Source organism: Anas acuta, chromosome 1 (genome assembly GCF_963932015.1).
Source record: "Anas acuta chromosome 1, bAnaAcu1.1, whole genome shotgun sequence".
Classification (NCBI taxonomy): Eukaryota; Metazoa; Chordata; class Aves; order Anseriformes; family Anatidae; genus Anas; species Anas acuta.
In genome coordinates, this window is record NC_088979.1 from 10,559,181 (window position 1) to 10,581,133 (window position 21,953).

The following is a 21,953-nucleotide window of genomic DNA, read 5'->3' on the forward strand; positions in this document are numbered from 1 at the left end:
TGCTCAGTCTCACATATGTTTGTAGGATCTGATTTTCTATGAGCCTGGTGTTCGTGTCAATGTAACATTTGTCCTTTATTAAAAGAAAAGATTTTCCCCTCTTTTTAAATAACACCTTACTAGAAGTCATGCTGCCCTGGCAGGAAATTTCTGCATAGGAAAGTAGGATTTTAAAATGAACTAATAAAAAGTGGGGTGGCTGAAAAATAAACCTAAGAATGCAACCCTGAACTTCTTCCCCACTTTTACTTCTCACATGGCTTTGGTAAATCATTTAGTCTTGCTGCCAGGCAGTATTTTCATGTGTACAGGATGAGGATAATAATAGTCACTTGCTCTGCCAAAATGCTATAAGGACTGAAGGACTAATATCTACTCTAAATGGCCCTTAAGTTCCATTTTACTTGACGTTATTTGTTTTCAGGTAGCTCCTAAGACTGTCAAATTCTGAAGAACATAGAGTTACTTTTTTTTTTCCATAGCTGAAAGGTTTGACAGAACACTGTAATCAGTAGTCACTTACATAGTCTGATTTCCTTGTGTCACGAGGAAGATTTACTCCCACCCCAGCCCCCAGCGAGGAGAGACCATAACCTTAAAATCACAGTTGACTCACGGGGATTTTGAGGGACAGCTGACGAAAATAAGAAATGCTCTAACTCTGTTTTGATAGAAGAAATTATGAATCAGTAACGACCTCTTTATTCATTAGCATCTCTAAGCTACTGTCTTTCATCTCCAGATGGAAGTGGCTGTTGAAACACAGAGTATGTAATAAATAATGTGTATTGCAACGTGGATCACTTGACAAATCACTAAAATGCTGTCATCTCTAAGTAGTAAACCGCCTGCCACTTAAACAGGCACTTGATTAGTTTTACAGTAGGCAGGAAGTGAAATAATAGTAATAATAATAATAATAATAAAGTTCTGTTCTTGAAACTCTCAAAACAACATTGCACATAGTTCCCTGTGAGTTTGCTGAACACAGTTTGATGACCTCATTTTTAATCTTTCCCCTTTACCCATTCCACTCTGCAGGCACCATCATGATCACTATCTTTGTGTCAGGACATTATCTTACGCCTTTTTCAGTGGGAAGAAGTGCTGCTTCATGAATTCACACTGTATTTTCTGTAGCCTCATGGCTTAAGCCTGGTCTCTGACACTGATGCAGTCCTACCCTCTTTAGCTTACGCAGTCTTGTAAAGGCATAAATCACAGAGCCATGGTTTGCACAGTCACGGTGCAAGCTTTGTGGTGGATAAAGTTTTATGCCTTTCTCTGCTTTCATAATTTTCCAGAATGAGCCCAAAATGCACCAGTTATAATGGGAAGTGAGCCCCACACTGGGGTGGTCGCACACCACATGGTAACAAAACAGCACATCGCTGCTCTAGCAGTATCTCTAAGACATTTTGCTGTGTATCTCTACCTTTTTTTTTCTTTTTTTTTTTTTCCACAGAATAGTTTGAGCTTGCACACAGCAATGTTAAAAACAAAGTCACACATAGGAGCCTGTCCCGCAGATGGCAGCTTACTTGCTCAAAGTAGACCGTGCTGTAATAGCATCTGCCGAATCAAAATTGCAGTGTTTTCCAGCAAAACCATCTGAAAAGTTTTTCCTTCTTTGTTAGAATATACAAAATAATATATAACAGAGCTTTTGGCCACCAATTAAAAGTAAAATTAAATGTGTTTTTTTGTTGTCTGTATTAGCAATGCAGCAGTAAGATAATTTGCCCATGTTACAGTGGGACTTGCCAAGAACTCAGGGTATCAAAACTGCTCAAGAAGGTGCCTTTAAATGCTAAAAAACAATAATCATATTGTCCCAAGGTCAGATTGCCTCAATGTCCCTTCCTTACACTAACAAAAGTTGTTCAGCACTGGCTCTGTGTCCCGTTAGAGTAGAGATGGAGGCTTATTTTTCCCTGAGTCTTTCTTTCATATATTTCAACTCATTTCTTTACATCCTTTTCAGATGTGGGTTTTTTTGATTGTTTGTTTTCTTCTGAGTCAGGTCAGAAACATGCCTTGATATATTGTATAGCAACGATAAAAATATAAAAAGCTTTGTAACTTTTCATCATTATTATAGTCCCAGCAACGTATGTTTTCACCCCATTTTTATTGCTATCTGTCCAAGACTGAAGCATTACTTAATATAGGTTTCTCCCTGCTTCACTCTGGCGTACCATAATCTGCTGAAAATTAAATTGTATGGAATGCGCAGTTGAAGTCCTATGCCATTTAACTTACAGAACATTTTATTTCAGCTGTCTTTTAAACAGTTCCCAGGCTAGTTCATTATGACTGCTGCTTACAATTGCTCATGTTCCTTCTGGTAATGTGTTCTGCAAACCCTTCCAAGATCAGGGAAATCTAAAGTTTCATTTCTCTCTGAGGCCAACATCTGTTTGTGCAATATTGTAGTAAAAGTATAACTGTATTTTTCTTCCGTTAAGAATGTATGGGTTTACAGGGCTTGATCAAGCAAAGTAATAAAGTATATTCTTAAAAATGAGCCAGGTACTTTCCAGAGCAACCAAGAAAATATTATGAGAGATGAGTCAAGTCATCCAATCTTCAGGAAGAATCCTGGGCACAGCCTTTCCCATGCAGTTCATTGGACTATTTGACATTTCAAATTTTTTGAATAAAAAGATTGTTTCACTTCCTTCATTATAAAATCAGGTGTGTTTTCATGGGCATATTCCGCAAAGGATACTTTTTGTTTTCAGTACTGAAAAAGAGGCAACTCTTTGCATTGCATCTTTCAGTATTAGATTCTTTTTCAAGGGTTTTGCTGCTGTGCCGCCCAAAGTAACCTACAGCTTAGAGAGTCTGGAAAGCAAATTTTCACCACTATGTGACTCCTCCAGTTGTGAAAAACACAAAACCTCATCAGAGCCACACACATATGGCATTGCATAATATAACTGTCCAAAGGCAAAGCTTGGAAAATAGTGATTCTTACTAGTTTCCAGTTATTTCGTATTAGTTACCAGGGACACCTTGTGATGCATTGAGATGGGTGTAGTAGGCACCCATTATTCAACAACATTATTCTGGCTGCCTTTCCCCTCTCTGCATTTCTTTAAGGGTTAGTACGTAAGGTTTAAGACATGCTTGAAGCCAGTGGCATAGTGTTCATTCACATTCTTAGCAGCAGTCCTGCCATTCATAAACTGCAATGGAAAGGAAATGAGTAGGTGTTCAAGGGGGAATTGTGTTAGTCGGCAATAAAGACAAGCATCACTGGCAAAGGAAGAGCAAATGTGAAACCATAAAAATAATCCCTCTTTGGTACCAGAGCCTTGAGGTTATCTGTCCTGGACAGCGTGGGGTGGGCCAGCACCATTGTGGCAGGGTGATTCCTGGTCTGTCCTCACCAAGTGTTACCTGACATTAGCCTGAGATGTAACAGCAACTTAGAGTCTCCACTGATGGCATGGTTTGATAGTGAGAGTATGCCCCAACACAATATACGGGGCAGAGAACAATGCAGGATTTATACTCATAGGATTTATACTCTTGATCGTATAAAAGATGAATTTTAGTAACTTGAAAAGGATTCTTTTATTGCCTTACTAATAGTGAGGGGAAAAGGAAATCCCATAATAGCTGCAGAAGTCCCTTGTAACTAGTGCACTTGTAAGGGACAACAGAACCATTACTATTTACCATTGCAGGAGTATTTGCCAATCTGTAGATATGGAAAATCTCCCACATGGACTTCTTTATTATCAGCCTCCAAGTAGATACTGTAATTAGGAACATTTTGCCGCTGAAGTCATATCCTTACTATTTGTTTTGATCTGACCAGTAAGTATTTTCCATTAAATGATGGTTCTCAGTCCCACCATACAGCAACGTAACATCATCAGCCATCTAAAGTAAATTACATTTCTTCAGGTGCCTGTTCAGCAGTCTGACTAGACTTCAATAACTCCAAATGTTTTTTCTTTTATTAACTGTAGGTTCTTATCAAAGTGTTGGATAACAATGATAATGGCCCAGAATTCTCTCAACCAAGTTATGATGTCACCATCTCAGAGGATATCCTCCCTGACACTGAAATTCTGCAAATTGAAGCCATAGACAGAGATGAAAAACATAAGCTGAGCTACACTATTCACAGCAGCATCGATGCAGTCAGTGTGAGAAAATTCAGAATTGATCCCAGCACTGGGGTGCTCTATACTGCTGAGAGATTAGACCACGAAGCTCAAGATAAGCACATCCTTAATGTCATGGTAAGAAAGCAATATTCACTTGGCTCAAGACACAATCACTGATGTTTCAGGTGCAAACATGCCTCACTCTTTGCCTGAGCAAAGTACTTCCGCTGCAGTAAGTAGTCATTAATTTCATCTTGCCTGCCCTGCTGTGTATTTATTTTACCTTTTTATTTGGACTTCTATGAATCTTACAGTCAATTCATTGTATCTAATATGAAATGATTTGCCATCTCAAGGGAGAGCAAGCAGGAATTTATTTAATCTCTTGGCATCTGGTCTTCTCACTCGAGGTAATTTTCAGAGTTTCTGAAGTGAGGCTGAAAGTTATTTGAGAAGTTATTCACAGGGAGATAACAGCTTTCTTGCCATACAGAATGCTACAGCCCTTCTGAATACAAGCCTCATTTATAGTTTACTTTTACGGACGTATTTCAGTACATAAACTGTTTATATAAATACAGTTTTCAGCTACATTTTCCAAATGTTTGGGTATGCAGGGAAAATTAATTACCATTTTTTGCTCCGTATGCCTAGATACAGAACATAAGTGTCTCAGTTTTCAAGTGAAGGTTGTATATTGTGAAGTGGAGGTTAATAAAAACAAAAAAAATCTGTCTTCGTTTAAACATTGTAGTCTGCTATTTTCTTTAAATACCCAATAGCCCTGCAGAGAAGTTCTGTAAAGGAGCTTCTCACAACATATTAGGTACAGGGACAGCTTTGGGTGGGAGAGCCCAGGATTCGAGAGCTGCTGGGAGACACAGTGAGCAGGAGCTGAGCAGGGTTTGAGCACACTGTGTAAAAAGCTGCAAGCTCTTTTGTGAGCAGGATTAGAAATAAATATAAATTGAACCACAGAGGGTTTCACTTCTCAGTGCTTTTGTTTGATCTCTACCTGATGGAGTAGTTTTTTTTGCCCTGTGTATCAGGAACTGAATTTCAGGGCTGCTGGCAGGATTGTCAGTGTACAGAGATCTTTAGTATGGAGTTGAGAGAGGGGCAATAAATGATGCTAACACTGAGAGTGCTTAACAATTTTTAAGATTATTCCTAGTCTGATTGCTACTGTTATCATCAGATTCAAAATGGAATGTACATATATAATGCTGAAAGAGTCCATTGGCAGATACGAGTGCTCAATGACTCGACTCAATGACCTGACTAATGACAGTGGGTAAAATTGTCTGTAGTTCTTTGAAAGGAGCAGTGTGCAAGGCATGTTTGCCACTAGGCTGTAAAGTGGGGAGAGTTAGCATAAGGGCATGACCACATAACATGTATTGCAAAAAAAAAAAAAAAAAAAGGGATGTGTTGCAATCCTAAAACTGAATTTAAGATGTCATATGGTTGCTATTCCAAAAATGCATGCCACAATGTTTACTTACCATTCATTTTTTCACAATTGAAAAAAAAAGTCTCAGAGCTCTTGTTTTTCATATGTGATTGTGGTTCAGACTGCAGGTTCTTTGGGTCAAATGTAATTTATTATTACTTTGTATTCAACTGAACTGAAAGCATTACTAGCACTCAGATAACTAAAATTTGTGAAGTTTTAGAAAATGGATACCAATAGTGTATCATGCACTTGTTCCATAGGTTCGAGATCAAGAATTCCCTTACAGAAGAAACCTGGCCAGAGTCATCATAAATGTGGAAGACTCCAACGACCACAGCCCATACTTCACCAGCCCACTCTATGAAGCCTCGGTATTCGAATCAGCAGCTATTGGATCAGCAGTTTTGCAAGTCACGGCTTTGGACAAAGATAAAGGAGAAAATGCAGAGCTTATCTACACTATTGAAGCAGGTTAGGACAGAGGCTGAAAATGTGGCATCAGCCCTGAATCTCATTGACGTTCACTAGGTGGCTACTGAGCCTTTTACCTCTAAATCATTCCTTCAAAAACGTCATGAAAAATAGTTATTGAAAGCTGCTGATAGAGTCAGTTTTCAGGTTGTTGGCTTCAGTCTAGTGCCTAGTGATCCTCCATAAACAAATGCCACAACAGCTGGTACAACCTGGCATCTTTGCCAATATTAGGATCAGAGGAGCATGGAGACTAAAAATTTCTGCCAGCAAAGCCATCGTTGTTTAGAGGCACAATGGCTCTTGAAACAACTGTATGTCAACAGAAGCCTAAGGGAAGCCATAGTGATATCAGAATAAAATTGCTTTTGCTGTTAAGCCTCATATATTTATATTCACCATATAAACTGAAACAGCAAAAGCATCTCTCTGCCAGTATAACAGCAAGGTCATGGGAAATTCACATTATCTATGCTACACGCACAAGCAAATGCAACTTTCTCTGGCTCGTATGAATCTGAAGTTAGGCATTATCTCTAAGTTAAACCATTAGCCTATATCCAAGACGGGTGCCTGGAAAAGAGGGGAGGAAGTGGAAATTTGTAACCTTTGGGGTTTTTATTGTTTTAATGTTTTACACATACCCAGACAGGACAGCATTGTATATTGCAGAACAAACCCTGAGTAGACCACACAGCTTCCTGGGGTAGTGTTGCATTTCAAGCCTGTTAGCAGCTTTTTCTTGGCACCTTGTTCCTATGATGGTCTCCAACCCAATCACTCTTAGGTGCCACCACGATGTAAGAAGCCCTCTGACATGCTAGGAGTATGGCTCTATTCCACTGGTAATAGAATACATGATGCAGAGAAAAAAAAAAAAAAAACATTAAAAAAAAGCAAAGATTAGAAAGGTTGCTTTGGCTGTTAGATGATTCTTTTTCAGTCTCTGTGTTTTTTTCTTTCTTACAGGCTCCCTCTCCTATTACAGCCTTTTGCTGTTTCATCGAGTTCTCTCTGCAGTGTCAGGCTTCAAACTTCCATTTATTATAAGCCATGCACTCCCGCAGTTTCATTATCCACAGATGTTCAAATCCCAGATGCATCAAAATTCAGCCTTTTGCTGCTGTATGATCCATAAAATCTGTGCAGTTAAGGATACTAATTTTAACTGCAGCATTCAAATAGTATACAGCCCCTTCATTCAGGGGAATTACTTACATCACCTTACATGTGAAGAGAGCAAATGGTAGAGAAAGTAACTTTTGTTTAATTTCATAGCAGATTCCTAAGGGAGAAGAATGAGCTCTGGCCTTACGTAAGGCAATCAGTGCTACAAATCTTTTGTATTAGCAAGTACTGACAAAACAACTACAGCAGCATTTGTAGTGTCTGCAAGTGGGACAAATACTGTGTTCTTTATGAGAATTTGTAGCTCTGGCAGAATCTCAGCTCCTCAGTGAATAGCACAATTTTTGTTTTATCTAGTCAAGTAAACTTTACTGATCTGAAAGGATTGATATAAATAGAAAGCTACTACCAGTATTGAACTACATACAATACTACGTGGCTTAAATTAGCCTCCAAGTACCAGAATTTACAGCAGATAGTGAAATGCATCTATAAAATAATATACATTAACTCACTTCATTTAGGATTCTATGTGTTTGGTATTTCAGCTACAATCCTCATATTTATTTCTTTGTGCACAGCACCTGTAGCAATCACCACTCAAAAAAATCTCTGTTTATCACCGGTTTCATGAGACTTCTTTCTCTTCACTTCATGGATGGATTGGAAGTAGTTCTACATTTTAGAGTATAAACTACCACAATATCAGAAACGTGTTATAATGATTGGAATCGCTGTAACTCAGTACATGCTGTATATTTTTAGAATCAAATTCTGAAAAAGAGTCTGTATGCTTATTCATGCCATATATGCACATCATGTCCTTTTTCAAGCGGGCACTCAAGAAACCAGCAAATACTGATTGCTTAATAAAAGCAACTTTAATTACAGGATAGGGATGCATAGCAATAGATGTGAATCTGTCTTGCTAAAGAAAAGGTAGGCAATGCAGCTATATAAAAAGGAAAAAGACAAAAAAAAAAAAGGACCCCAAAGAAGGTCCTTGATCCAAACTCGCTGTTTTCACCTTTGTGCAGTGATATCCCTGCTTGCATGTTATACCAGACATTTCATGACATTTTCTTCTAAATCTCATTCATCTAGATTCATCCTCCTCAGAGATTGTATGATAAACCTTTGTGCCACAAGATACTTTAATCTCTTTTCTATGCTATTTGTTCAGTTTTATTTTTCTAAATGCCACTTTAACCTTTTTATATTCAGTTCTTTGAGTCTTGAACTACTGTAATCTTCTCTACGGTTGCTTAATATCCCCTTCAATTAAGAGACTGAGTTGTTATCCATTTGTCATGTAATTGGCTTGTTAGCCTCTGATCTAGTTTCATTGCCTTAGGTGTACATGTATTTGACTAACTCCCATAATTTAGGGATGCTTTTTCCTAGTTTGGTGGTAGTAATATACACGCACCACATGCTCAAATGTTGACACTGAGAATCAAGGTAATAAACACCAGCATCTGAGTTTCTGAAAGTTTGAACACCTGCACTGCCTACTGGGATGGCCTGATTTTCAGAAAGAAAGACTAAAAGGCCCTTAATAATTATTTTATATTTGTTTGTTGGTTTGTTGTTGTTGTTGTTTGTTTTTGTTTTAAATAATTGTCTTTGACAAATTGCAGCTAATTTCCCTATATTAATTATCATTTAAATGCATTGTATTTCATTTCTAATTTTCTTGCAATGTTTCCATTTTAGGAAATACAGGAAACACATTCAAGATCGAACCAGTTTTAGGGATCATTACATTACTGAAGGAGCCAGACTTAACCACAATGGGACAGTTTGTTCTGTCGGTTAAAGTGGCTGACCAAGGTTCTCCACCACTTTCTGCAACAGCAATTGTACGGATATCTGTGACAATGGCAGATAACTCCCACCCTAAGTTCACTCTCAAAGAATACCAAGCTGAGATTAATGAAAACGTGGATATTGGTACTTCTGTCATCTCTCTTTCTGCAATCAGTCAGTCCACATTAGTTTATGAGGTTAAAGATGGGAATGTGGATGGAGTCTTCACTATAAACCCATATTCTGGAGTCATCACCAGTCAAAAGACCCTTGATTATGAACGTGCTTCCTCTTATCAGCTCATTGTACAGGCAACAAATATGGCAGGGATGGCATCAAATGCCACTGTGAACATTCAGATTGTTGATGAAAATGATAACCCACCAGTTTTTCTCTTCTCTCAGTACTCAGGCAGCATAAGCGAAGCTGCTCCTGTAAATAGCATAGTCCGAAGTGCAAATAACAGCCCCCTTGTGATACGTGCCACTGATGCTGACAGCAACCAGAACGCTTTGCTCGTCTACCAAATCGTTGAATCTACTGCAAAAAAGTACTTCACAGTAGATTCCAGCACAGGTGCAATTAGAACCATTGCAAATTTAGATCATGAAACAATAGCCCACTTCCACTTCCATGTGCATGTTAGAGACAGTGGAAATCCTCAGCTTACAGCAGAGAGCCCTGTTGAAGTAACCATTGAGGTAACTGATGTCAATGACAACCCACCAGTCTTCAGCCAGGCAGTATTTGAGACTGTCCTGCTTCTGCCCACATATGTTGGTGTTGAGGTTCTCAAAGTCAAGGCTACAGACCCAGATTCAGAGATCCCTCCTGAACTCACATATAGTCTAATTGAAGGCAATCTGGACCATTTTTTGATTGATTCAAGCACAGGAGTACTCACCATTAAAAACAATAGCCTCTCCAAAGACCATTATATGCTAATAGTCAGAGTATCTGATGGGAAATTTTATAGCACTGCTATGGTGACAATAATGGTAAAAGAAGCCATGGATAGCGGGCTTCATTTCACACAAAATTTTTATTCCACATCTATCTCAGAAAACACCACCAATATCACAAAGATCGCTGTGGTAAATGCTGTTGGTAACCGTCTTAATGAGCCCTTGAAATATAGCATATTAAACCCAGGAAACAAATTTAAAATCAAACCCACATCAGGAGTCATTCAGACGACTGGCATACCCTTTGACCGAGAAGAACAAGAGCTGTATGAGTTGGTGGTGGAAGCAAGCCGTGAACTAGATCACCTTCGTGTTGCTCGAGTGGTTGTGAGGGTTTACATTGAAGACATAAATGACAACGCACCAGTGTTTGTAGGGCTTCCATACTACGCTGCTGTGCAAGTTGATGCTGAGCCTGGTACCCTGATATATCGAGTGACAGCTATTGATAAAGATAAGGATGAAAATGGTGATGTGTCATATCTTCTGAAGGAAGATTATGGACATTTTGAAATTGATAGGGGAACTGGTAGCGTCACCCTGAAAGAAGCCTTCAATTCTGACTTATCTAATATAGAGTATTTGGTTGTCATTCTTGCAAAAGATGGTGGCAACCCATCACTGTCTGCTTCAGTAGAGCTCCCCATTACAATTGTTAACAAAGCAATGCCTGTGTTTGACAAGCCCTTCTATACAGCTTCTGTGAATGAAGATGTAGAAATTCACACACCAATTTTAAGCATAAATGCAACCAGTCCAGAAGGCCAGGGAATCATTTATATCATTGTCGATGGAGATCCTTACAATCAGTTTAATATTGACTTTGATACCGGAGTGCTGAGTGTCATCAGCCCACTGGACTATGAAATAAATTCTCTTTTTAAGCTAATGGTGCGAGCCAGCGATGCTCTCACTGGTGCTCGAGCTGAGGTCACTGTGGACTTGATTGTTAATGATGTGAATGATAACCCTCCAGTTTTTGATCAGTCAGCTTATAATGCTACTTTATCTGAAGCATCTTTGATTGGGACTCCTGTATTGCAGGTTGTTGCTACTGATGCTGACTCTGACAATAACAAAATTGTGCAGTATCAGATAGTCCAGGACACCTTTAACAGCACAGATTATTTCCATATAGACAGCACAAGTGGCCTAATTCTGACAGCACGAATGTTGGATCATGAACTCATACAGCAGTGCAGCTTGAAAGTCAGAGCAACCGATAATGGGTTCCCACCACTTAGCAGTGAAGTTCTTGTTAGTATCTCAATAACAGACATGAATGACAACCCTCCAATTTTCAACCAGCTAATATATGAATCGTATGTGAGCGAACTGGCACCTCGAGGTCATTTTGTGACTTGCGTCCAAGCCTCAGATGCTGACAGCTCTGATTTTGACAGACTGGAGTACAGCATCCTATCAGGAAACGATCGGACCAGTTTCATTATGGATAGCAAGAGCGGTGTAATCACCCTTTCCAACCATCGGAAGCAGCGAATGGAGCCCATGTACAGCCTAAATGTCTCTGTCTCAGATGGGTTGTTCACCAGCACAGCCCAGGTGCATATCCAGATCCTTGGGGCCAACCTCTACAGCCCTGTGTTTTCACAGAGTGTTTATGTTGCAGAGGTCAGAGAAAATGCAGCTCCTGGAACTAAGGTACTTCATGTGAAGGCCACAGATGGGGATTCAGGTGTATATGGCCAGATAAGCTACTCCATAATAAATGACTTTGCCAAGGACCGATTTTTGATTGATAACAATGGCCAGATTCTGACAACTGAGCGACTAGACCGCGAGAACCTGCTGGAAAGTGACATTGGTATATTTCTGAGAGCACTTGATGGGGGTGGCAGGACTACATTTTGCACTGTGAGAGTGATAGTAGTGGATGAGAATGACAACGCTCCCCAGTTTATGACGGTTGAATACAGAGCAAGCGTCAAAGCAGATGTTGGGAAGGGTTACTTGGTGACCCAAGTGCAAGCAGTAGATCCAGATGATGGAGCCAATTCCAGAATTACCTATTCTCTTTATAGCGAGGCCTCGGTTTCAGTAGCTGATCTGCTTGAAATAGATCCAGACAATGGATGGATGGTCACCAAGGGTAGCTTTAACCAACTGAAAAACACAGTTCTGTCATTCTTTGTCAAAGCAGTTGATGGTGGCATTCCTGTAAAGCACTCCCTCATTCCTGTCTACATCCATGTTTTACCTCCAGAAACCATTTTACCTTCCTTTTCCCAACCCCAGTATTCTTTCACCATAGCAGAAGATACCCTCATAGGCAGTACTATTGACATTGTTCATGTTACGCCTAATCAGGGTGCTTTGTACAGCACAGTTAATGGTGAGCTGTCAGAAAACAACAAAGATGGTGTGTTCATCATAGAACAAGACACGGGACTCTTAAAACTGGATAAGAGACTTGACCATGAGACAAATTCTGCATTTCACTTTAAAGTTGCAGCCACCATTCAGTTGGACAAAGTGGACATTGTGTTGACAGTGGATGTGGAGGTGAAGGTGTTGGATATAAATGACAACAAGCCCATATTTGAAACAGCAAGCTATGATGCTATAATAATGGAAGGGATGCCCGTAGGAACCAAACTTATGCAAGTTAAAGCAGTTGATGCAGACTCAAGTGCAAATGGGCAGGTCACCTATACACTTGCATTGGAATCAGAGCTGGAGAAGATCACAGAAGCTTTCACCATTGATAGCAACAGTGGCTGGATTAGCACACTGAAGGATCTGGACCACGAAAAGGATCCTGCTTTCACTTTTGCAGTGGTGGCCTCAGATCTAGGGGAAGCCTTATCCTTGTCATCAACCACCTTGGTCTCAGTCACTGTGACAGACATAAATGATAACGCACCTGTCTTTGAGCATGAGGTCTACAGAGGATCAGTGAAGGAGAGTGATGCTCCAGGGGAAGTTGTGGCTGTTCTTAGCACCTGGGATGAAGATACATCTGATGTCAACCGGCAGGTTAGCTACCATATTACAGGTAAGAAACGGCAAGCATGCTTTCTTCCCAAAAACAGCTTTACTGAAGAACTGTGCATGTGTCCAGTTTTAAGGAGAAAAATTATTAGGGTTTCAGCTAAGTTATCACCGTGACTCAGACAAATGCATCTCCCTTCAATTTTTTTTTTCTTTAGTTTGGACAGACTTTTGCAGCAACTAGTAAAGCTGAGAAGGGAAGGGAATGTGTGTTTGTGTTTGTGTCAGTCTGTGTCTGTCCAGGTGATTCTCTCTCTAACTTCCCAGAATAATTCTTCATGGTTTGCTGCAGTGCAATGTAGCATAACCCATCATAATTAATATATCAGCTTGGAAAATATCATGACAATGTTCCAGCCAAGGGAAGAAGAATTTTTCATTCTTAAGGAGAAAATCTTCATGCTTCCAAGCATTACAATTTTTGGCATAGCCTTTTTCTTTTTGAGAGAGGAGAGTGCATGTAGGAACCATTTCAAAATAGCACTATTTAAGAAAATTGCACATTGCAGCAACCTTGGAACAAGATGGGGATACAATTTCTTATCAGCCCAGATTTCTGGCTGGTTAAATGGTAATCCACTCTGAAGAACCGGTTATCTGCCATGCATTGTTATATACCGCATGTGGCAATTTCAATTACATTACTAACATATTTTTCAAAGTGTGGTAACATTGCTCTTTCCTTCTTTTCCCCAAGATTCAGGATAGATTTTGTGTGAGTTTATTATGAGTGTTGGGGTGCTGCAGTTATTTTTCTGCCTACAGCTTGCATTGTCCAATAGATTTTTTTAGGGAAACACTTCCTCTAAACTTCACAGTCCAAGAGACAATACTAAGTACACACTAATAGCCAGATTATTGGGCAAGTTCACATATATCTCATTGGATGGGATTAGAATTACACAAGACTGCACACAAGTAGAAGGCAATGGGCAAAAATGAAAAGTCTGACAACTCACAGGACAACAGTTTGTTTATTTTGCTCTGGAGTACAAGACTTCTACTTCTGTGTTGGCTATTAAATTGGAAATGTTTGTGGGATGGTTTATAGAGACAAGTGTGATGTTCCAGTTATCTACAGAGTGCCCATGTTATGCATCTGAAATAGCATCATTTTCAAAGGAGCCAGAGATTCATAGTTTCCATAAAAGCCTAGATTCAGTTTGAAGGCTTGCAAAAGCTAATGTGTCTGTAGTGCGACATGTTGTAGGATATTAGAATTAGAGGCAATAATTAGTCTTGTGAGTAAAGCACAGGATTTGGAAGCTGTAAACAAAGTGCATTATCTGATGGTGCCTCAGTTTCCACGTCTAAAACTAAATAAGTAATGCTTTATCTTAGTGATTTTGTAATATTTGAAGCAATTTGTAATATTAAGTATTTGAGATGCCAGTATGGAAAGTGCTATAGGAAATGCAAACCCTTGAGGTTTGTAACAAAAATATTTTAGCATGCCCTTTTAATTAAAGATACTGTTTTTTCTTTATTCTGAAGAGTTTGTCATCTCTTATAATGAACTATGCTTTTAATTATGTATTGATCTGTTTTCTTCACGTTCCTGTGCTGTTAATTTAGCAAAAAATGGACTTTTAAATAATTGTCGTATATGACTCAAAAGCTTCAGGTCATTTTGTACCTTAATTAACACAGTTCAAAATATGTCAGTTATTTTGCCATTTTTTTAGTTTCTGAAAACATTAGATGTCAAAGCCACAAACTTTCTCTAATGCCTACTGTACAATTACTAGAGCATATGAGCTCAGAAACTCCACTGTCTGAGTATATCCTTTGAATTTGGGAGATGCACATAGAGAAACTAGGTTTTTTTGATTCAGATATTAAAACATATTAAAGTGTAGTTTAAGTAATGAAATAGTCTATTCACACTTCACCCCAAATTAAGCTTGGGAACTGCATTTGAATATTTCATGGATCGGATTAGCCAGGTGATTATTCAAATGTTGTATCCTTTTGGAGGCATTTTGAGCTGTAGAAACCTCCATGAATACAATAAACAATTTCTGAGGAAAAACAGGACACTGACAAAAAGGGAAAAGAAGACAAATTACAGTAACAACATTTGGATCCATCAAAACCAGCTTCGTGCAAGTACACATCATGAAAAGTAGCACACAGAAAAGAGATGGAAAAAAATCATCTTTCAGGAGATGAAAGGAGGAAGCATTCTGGGACAGATGTGATCACTTAAGAGCCCTTTGCACTTTTTTAGGAAATGCGAACACTTATTGCAGCCTTCTGATTAACTTTGAAAAGGGGAATATGCATTCTGGTGGATAAATACACATTCTGTTTTGAACTCCTTCCCTTTAGGACAGGTGTCCATGATTACTGGCAAGTAGTTGCTATTTTCAAACTCCATTTTTCAAACTGCCATTTTAATCTGCATTTGATAGTGGGAAAAAAAATTTGCACTTCTCATTTGTTATTTGGAGTTTGATAACAAGTGGAGATGTTCACAAAGGAAAAGCTTGATATAAAAATCTTAGTAGAAAGCCATTAGAAAGTTTAGTTGACACAAGTGCACTTAGGAAGCACAGTAGTTTCCTTCTGAAGGCTCATTCAAGCTCATTGCCTTTATAATTTGTGGTAGTTTGACAAACAACAGGGATATGTCAATGTTTAGCTAGGATGTTTAGCCAGCCTAAAGACAGCTAGGTATTACTGAGATTTAACAGTGGAAAACAAGGAAAAGCCATCACAAAAATGTCAGTTGCTAGGACTTTGGTATCGTAAAGTGTTTTGAATTAATTTGGCTCCATCAGGCATGTAAATGTAAGAACAGACAATAGTATTAAAATTTGTTTGCTTGCTTCTATTTTATATTTGAGATCTGGAGTTCTGCAGAAATGTTTGCTTAAATGTTTGAGGAAGACTTGTACTGCAGGCTGAAGAACAGTATGCATATTTTACAATAGTAAAGCTAAGAGGACTGGGTTTATAATTTTGGCAGCTCAGTAAACATGCAACATCTTAAAGTGGGGGGTGGGGGGTAAACCTATTGATTTTAAGTTATAAATGCCCGGAGTTCTAATTAGGAATTGAAAGAATCTAAATAGATGCATAAATGTAAGAGAGAATCTAAATAAATAAGCCAGTAAATATTCAGTTCTCCCTCCCAGATCAGCATTGCAGTGAAAACTGATACTGCTGGCTTCTAGCTTTCAGTTCCCTTTTAGCCGTTATAATTCCCTCTGTGTGTGCTTTAGTAATGATGTGTGTCAGGATTCGTTTATTTTGGATCACTATGTCTCTGCATTTCATTTGTATCTAGCTGTTTTCTTTCTTTTCTTAAACTTGAGCTTGATTTGGCTTTGTACTATTTGCTGACTAGGGAGGGAGGGAGAGCATTATTTAAACTTCAAGTAACAAAAGATAAAAGATAATGCTGATTCTTTTACCCTCAAAGCCATTCTAAAAAGTTACTGGAGTGTTTTTTGTAGCTAGTACTTCACTGTTGTGACATTCAAAGTAGAACATAAGAAAACTGCCAACAGATTTTAAAGAATCCATTAATACATGTAGTCAGGAGGCTTCCGTTTAGAAAAGCTACATTATTCAGAGTGAAAAACTAATTAATTAGAACGCCCCTAGGATACTGAATCTGCTTACATATATTAGTGAAAAAGTTAATTAATCACTGCAGAATGAGATCTGCATCGAGACATATGTAGAAGTACTAGAAAATGGTTCCCTGGGCCACAGTGTGGATTTTTTTTCCTGCATTTCCTTTTTTAAGAATATGTCTTGGCATTATTTTACTGTTTACATCTCATTATTTCTGTTACATTGTATAGTACAACTTCCTCCTTTGTCTTCCATCAACAAAGTATATAGCCAGTCCTGAGAAGCAAAAGAGAAGAAAGGTAGCACTCATGAAAAATGCATGCAAATAAACTGTTTCACATGTTTGCTGCTTATTGCACAGGTTACTTGGCCATTGAAATCGATCCTTTTCTAGTGAAGTGAGGAGAGAAAGGGATTCCAGGGACCATTTTTTAATATATACTCCCAAAATTCCTGTGTGATTCAAAAGCTATTCCATCAACAACAAAGCAACAGTGATTTTAAAATTGCTCCAAGCTAGTGTTACTGCCAGCCATAAAAGCCACCAGCTGATTTTAATTAGATTTTACCTTTCCTCTTTACTTAGCAATGGGATATCCATACCTTGAGTGCATTGCTTCATAGTAGCTCAGGACAGTTAATCATTTCCTTTTACAAAAGAACTAATATGCAGGAAAGCACTGATTGATATCATGAAGCTAAATAAGAGTATTTAAGACCATTTTTATTAATGGTTTACAACATTAAGCTCACTGTGATAAGATTACAGCCTTTTCTAAAAGAGCGTTAAGCTTTTTTATGCTGATGTTGAGCTGAATAGAGAGAATTTAATGTTAATCAGCAGGGGTCTACCTTCTTTGACAATCACATTAAGACTCAAGTCAGTGGACAGCTTCACATTGCCTTGGGTTGTATTCAGACTGGCCTGCAGTGCACATCAACATACTAAGTAACCCTCTTTAGGGGAAGTCAGTTTATATCACACAGTAGGTTAAACAAGGTTTGTCTGAGTCCTATGGTGGTTACTCCAAACTGTCATAGAAATCAGTGGGAAAACTGAGATCAGCTTGGTTTTGTGACCTAAAAAGTTGATTTTCTATCAACAGCAAATATCTGTGACATATCTGTTTTGTGCTCTGTATGACTACAGGGCCTTTTACAATTATAATGCATATCTGACTAATTTTCGGGAAATCTTCTTCATTACAACGTTGTTTTCTGACACAATTACACTTAGCTCAAATGGTGATGCTTAACGAGAAAGATTTCCTCAGCCCATCTCAACTAACTTAGCGTTCATATCAAATAGAAACCAGTCTATCTTGTCATTGGTAGCTAATGAAAAAGGCACAGATTACAGCCCGTGACCTCTTTTTTGCTTTTTGATGTATGAAGAAGGCATGAAATGTGCATTACATTTTTTTGCTTCATTTTAAGCACAGTTTTAAGTTCAGATCTTCTCTGCCTTATTTTTGCTAAGCAGGTCCCCAGGAACTGACAGAATTGTGCCACCAGAAACAACAGCAGTGACACCTAATCTCCTGACAGCAGAGGCAGCTCAAATACATTCAGCCCTTAAAATACATCTTTTCTCTGTTGGATTTGTTGGTTTTTTTTAAACACTTATTTACTCAAACATTGAACTAGAGAGGAAGGTTTAAGAACCTGGTCTTTCCATTAAGCTCGGACAGATCCCCTGACACATGTCAGGACCCTGAATAAGTTGTGAGCAAAGCCAAACTTAGCATGTTTGACATTCTTGATCCTGACACAAGAAAGAATAAGCTTTCCCTTAATATTTTTATAGCACTTTTATACATGAGAAACATGGATAGCAGTTCTCAGATTGCATTTCTGCACGGGAGAAAGCTTAATATGGTGGGAAAAGAGTTAGTACCAGGTTAGCTGGAATTAAAGTTTACCCAGTGGAGCAGTGTGATCGTTTTTTCTTTGGCCTCACTCAGTTCCTATAGCACACAAGTTTGCTATAACTATTTTGTTCTCCATCCTAAATCCTTAAATGTGCAGATACATTTTTACAGACCAAACATGTTAGATACTGGACACAGAAGACTGGGTGGTTGGCGTAAAAGGTCTTCTGTCTGGTCTGACAAGGGGGTTGAAAACAGGCTCAAAGAAAGGTGCTTAATAGTGGTTTCTTTGTGGAGCTGGCAGAGGACGGTACTGTTTCAAATGGAAGTGTAAATAATTGTCAGAGACATTAAAGAGCTATCCCTGGTTTGATTCCTTGTACCTTCACCTACATGTGAAATGTCCTTCCTTCCTTCCTGAGGATGATGTGGACAAAATCTTTCCCTCTTCCAGCCTGCTTTTTCCCCCATGCGGTTTAATGATGTGGAAGAGCAACGTTACGAGGTTCGCTGTTGGTGTTACAGCATGATAAAAAGCTGTTCTGCTTTGACTCCTGCACTCCTCGCTGGCTTTCCCCAGCTCTCACTCTCTGATACATTTGACCTAATTGTAGTGCTTATCTTCCAACTGCTCCTCAAATGACCTCTTGTTAGGACTATTTAATACTAATGTGTCTTCTTCTGTCGTGTAAACTTTTTTAAAAACTAGAATTTTAATGAGCAGAAGAAAGGCACAGCTGTATGATAAAGCTTTCATTAGAGGATTCCTTAATAGAACCTACTTCCAGTCCTTGATTGCATAATCAACAGCTAATGAAATTGTCTTGGTAACAAGAGCTGCGGTGTATTACATCCTCTCCCGAGACTAAGTGGAAAGACAATTGTACCAGCCTGAGAGGACTATTGATTGTTCACAGTTTGAATTTGATTGCCCTTAAGGGGAACTAAACAAGAGATCATCTTCAGCTCTGCTAAATGGATTTTGTTTCCGCTGAAAGTTATTGGTTCACTTTCATACAAGCCGTTTGGGGGGCAATAAACACAGGGAACGTAATCTCATTACAGATATCCTGAATCTGCAAGTTTGAAAGCACCTGTCACTGGAAAACAAATGACAATTGCATATTCCTGGTTGTCTAGGATGAGCCTGTATTTATGCTTAAATCAGGTGGGAGCCCTGGAGGGATGCCCTAACCTGTTGTTTGTTGCTTGTCTCATTGCAGGAGGGAATCCCAAAGGGAAGTTTGCTCTGGGACTGGTTCAGAACGAATGGAAGGTTTATGTAAAAAGGCCACTAGATCGGGAAGAACAAGATGTTTATTACCTGAACATCACTGCCACGGATGGCCTCTTTGTAACCCAAGCTGCTGTGGAAGTGACGGTCACTGATGTTAATGATAACAACCCAGTCTGTGAGCGGGTGAGTTAGCAACACCCTCTGCAATCTTCTGTGGTGCTAGAAGTGATGATTTCCCAGTGGATGACACTGCTGTGTTTACAGGAGATGCCCATTTTCATCCTGAAGGTCTTAGGTGAGGGATATAGAGTGACGTGGAGGGAAGCAGGATACAACAGTCTTGTGAGGCCAAGGTGAAAGGATAATGGCCTGGCAAAGGCAGTGGAGGAGTCTCCTCCATCTTCTGCAATATGCTCTTAGCTGGCTTTCTAAAATGCAAAGGGTTGTGAGGTAGTATTGCTATAGGGCAGCCACTTTCCCCCAACAGAAAAAAAAATGCTTTTCCTTCACAATCCATGTGGAAATGTCTTCAGTCTAATCTAACTCCAGCCTTCCCAAATGTGTCAGGTGGCTAGCAGCCAGAGACACAGTGGAAAAGGTAGAAGAATATAGCTTGCTCTCGAGCTGTCAGGCATGCATTCAGTATGGCCTGACCACAGCTTTCACAGCATCAGCTGTCCCGTATTCTATGGAGAGATAATGTGGGAAACCGGTATTACTGTGATAGGAAGGTGTGTGTGAAACAAAAGGCACTATGAAATCTAGATTTCCTTAACAGTACAGCTTGCAGAATCTTATTTATATATATCCATATGTATACACACATGTAATTCCCATCATTACATTATCACCGATGGACTGCTGTCATTACAAGCACCACTCTGGGGAATCACAATCTGTATCTCCCTCAACACTGCTGGATGATGTGATAAAAACAGCTGTCTTCATTAGCACACTTATCCATTTCATGGGTGTTGATGAAAGAAATGGAAGACAGAAGATGTGACTGCATTTTACACCTAAGACTAGCCCTATTAAGAGTCATAATTTGGCATTGTTTTTGTGACACCTCAAGGCTCAGCAGCGATTTGAATTTCTAGGACTGTATTACATAAAGGGAAATCGTTTCCTGTATAGAAAAATGCACTACAGAGAGTTTAAAAAAAAAAAAAAAAAGTTGTACAATAGTTATAAAATACTGTTATTGCATATCTTACATTTCTGTTTGTTTTTTTTTTTGTCTTTTTTTTTTTCTCTAGGTTGCATACACAGCACTGTTTCCTGAAGATATTCCATCAAACAAAGTCATTCTAAAAATCAAAGCTAAAGATGCTGACATTGGGTCCAATGGTGAAATTCGCTACTCTCTCTACGGTCCTGGGAACAATAAATTTTTCTTAGATCCAGAAAATGGTAAGATGATAACTAAACGTTTTCAGATAGCCTTCTTAATCCCTCAGCGGGTACCAGTTTCCTTAACTAAAGTTAGGTTACATTTGGTTATCAGCCAGTTCCAGTTCTGACAGGTGTGGATGACCACTTTGGAAGTGGTAATTCCAGGTTGGACATGTTTGTTGTCCAGGTTGAGTGTTGTGTTCAGGCCAGTAGAAGCTGACCCTTTTGTTACCCAGCCAGACCTCAAGTTAGGTCAGAGACATGGGGCCCTTGTCCTGGAGTTGTCTTGGTGCAGAAGAGGAGAAGCTGCCAGCAGGGTCCTCCTTCACATTTGGACTTTATGTCTTCCACTCTGATCTGGAATTACTGGCTTTTATACCATGTAACAACAACATTCTTTTTATACAGAGACTTGAGTAGAAAAAGGATATCAGTAACGAATTTGTGGGCACAGGGGAGTGCTACAAAGGTGTTGTTCATTTGGCAGAGGGTCTTGAAAAAGGTGTTGATCTCTGCGAAGGTCCAGATTTTGTGCTTGTTATAAAGTAAAGCTAAATAAAATAATTTTTCCATGAATAAAAATCCCACTCTTTTGTTGCTTCTGTTACTTCTGGGAATTTAGTTTCTGTTATGACAGCCTAAGTCCATCCCTGTGCAATGCCTCCTCCACCTGGCTAGCAGGAGGCAGCACCTGATATTGTCATAGTGCTACCGTCAAGAGGCATTCAGAGGTCTGTGCAGTGTGTGGAAAGGGAAGTTTTGCCCTCCTTAAGAACAAATCTCGTATTTTACTGCAAATTACTTCCTTTACCAAAATAAACCAAAACTTACCCTTTGACTAATAATGGCTGTTTGCAGATGTGGCCACGTTTGCTGTCATTTATCAGTGCTGTGGAAAGC

The 21,953-nt window shown here is 39.1% G+C and overlaps 1 protein-coding gene across 13 annotated transcripts in view; it reads left to right on the forward strand.

The window, feature by feature from the left end:
- FAT3 (FAT atypical cadherin 3) overlaps window positions 1–21,953 on the forward strand; it is a 419,137-nt gene that overhangs the window by 327,314 nt on the left and 69,870 nt on the right. For 12 of the 13 annotated variants that reach the window (XM_068669037.1, XM_068669045.1, XM_068669068.1 and 9 more), the window contains 5 exons: window positions 3,984–4,259; window positions 5,841–6,051; window positions 8,896–12,969; window positions 19,645–19,841; window positions 20,918–21,071. In XM_068669037.1, coding sequence (XP_068525138.1) covers window positions 3,984–4,259; window positions 5,841–6,051; window positions 8,896–12,969; window positions 19,645–19,841; window positions 20,918–21,071 — 4,912 coding nt within the window. Of the gene's footprint in view, window positions 1–3,983; window positions 4,260–5,840; window positions 6,052–8,895; window positions 12,970–19,644; window positions 19,842–20,917; window positions 21,072–21,953 lie in introns of those variants that run through there. The other variant, XM_068669123.1, reaches the window with a different exon arrangement.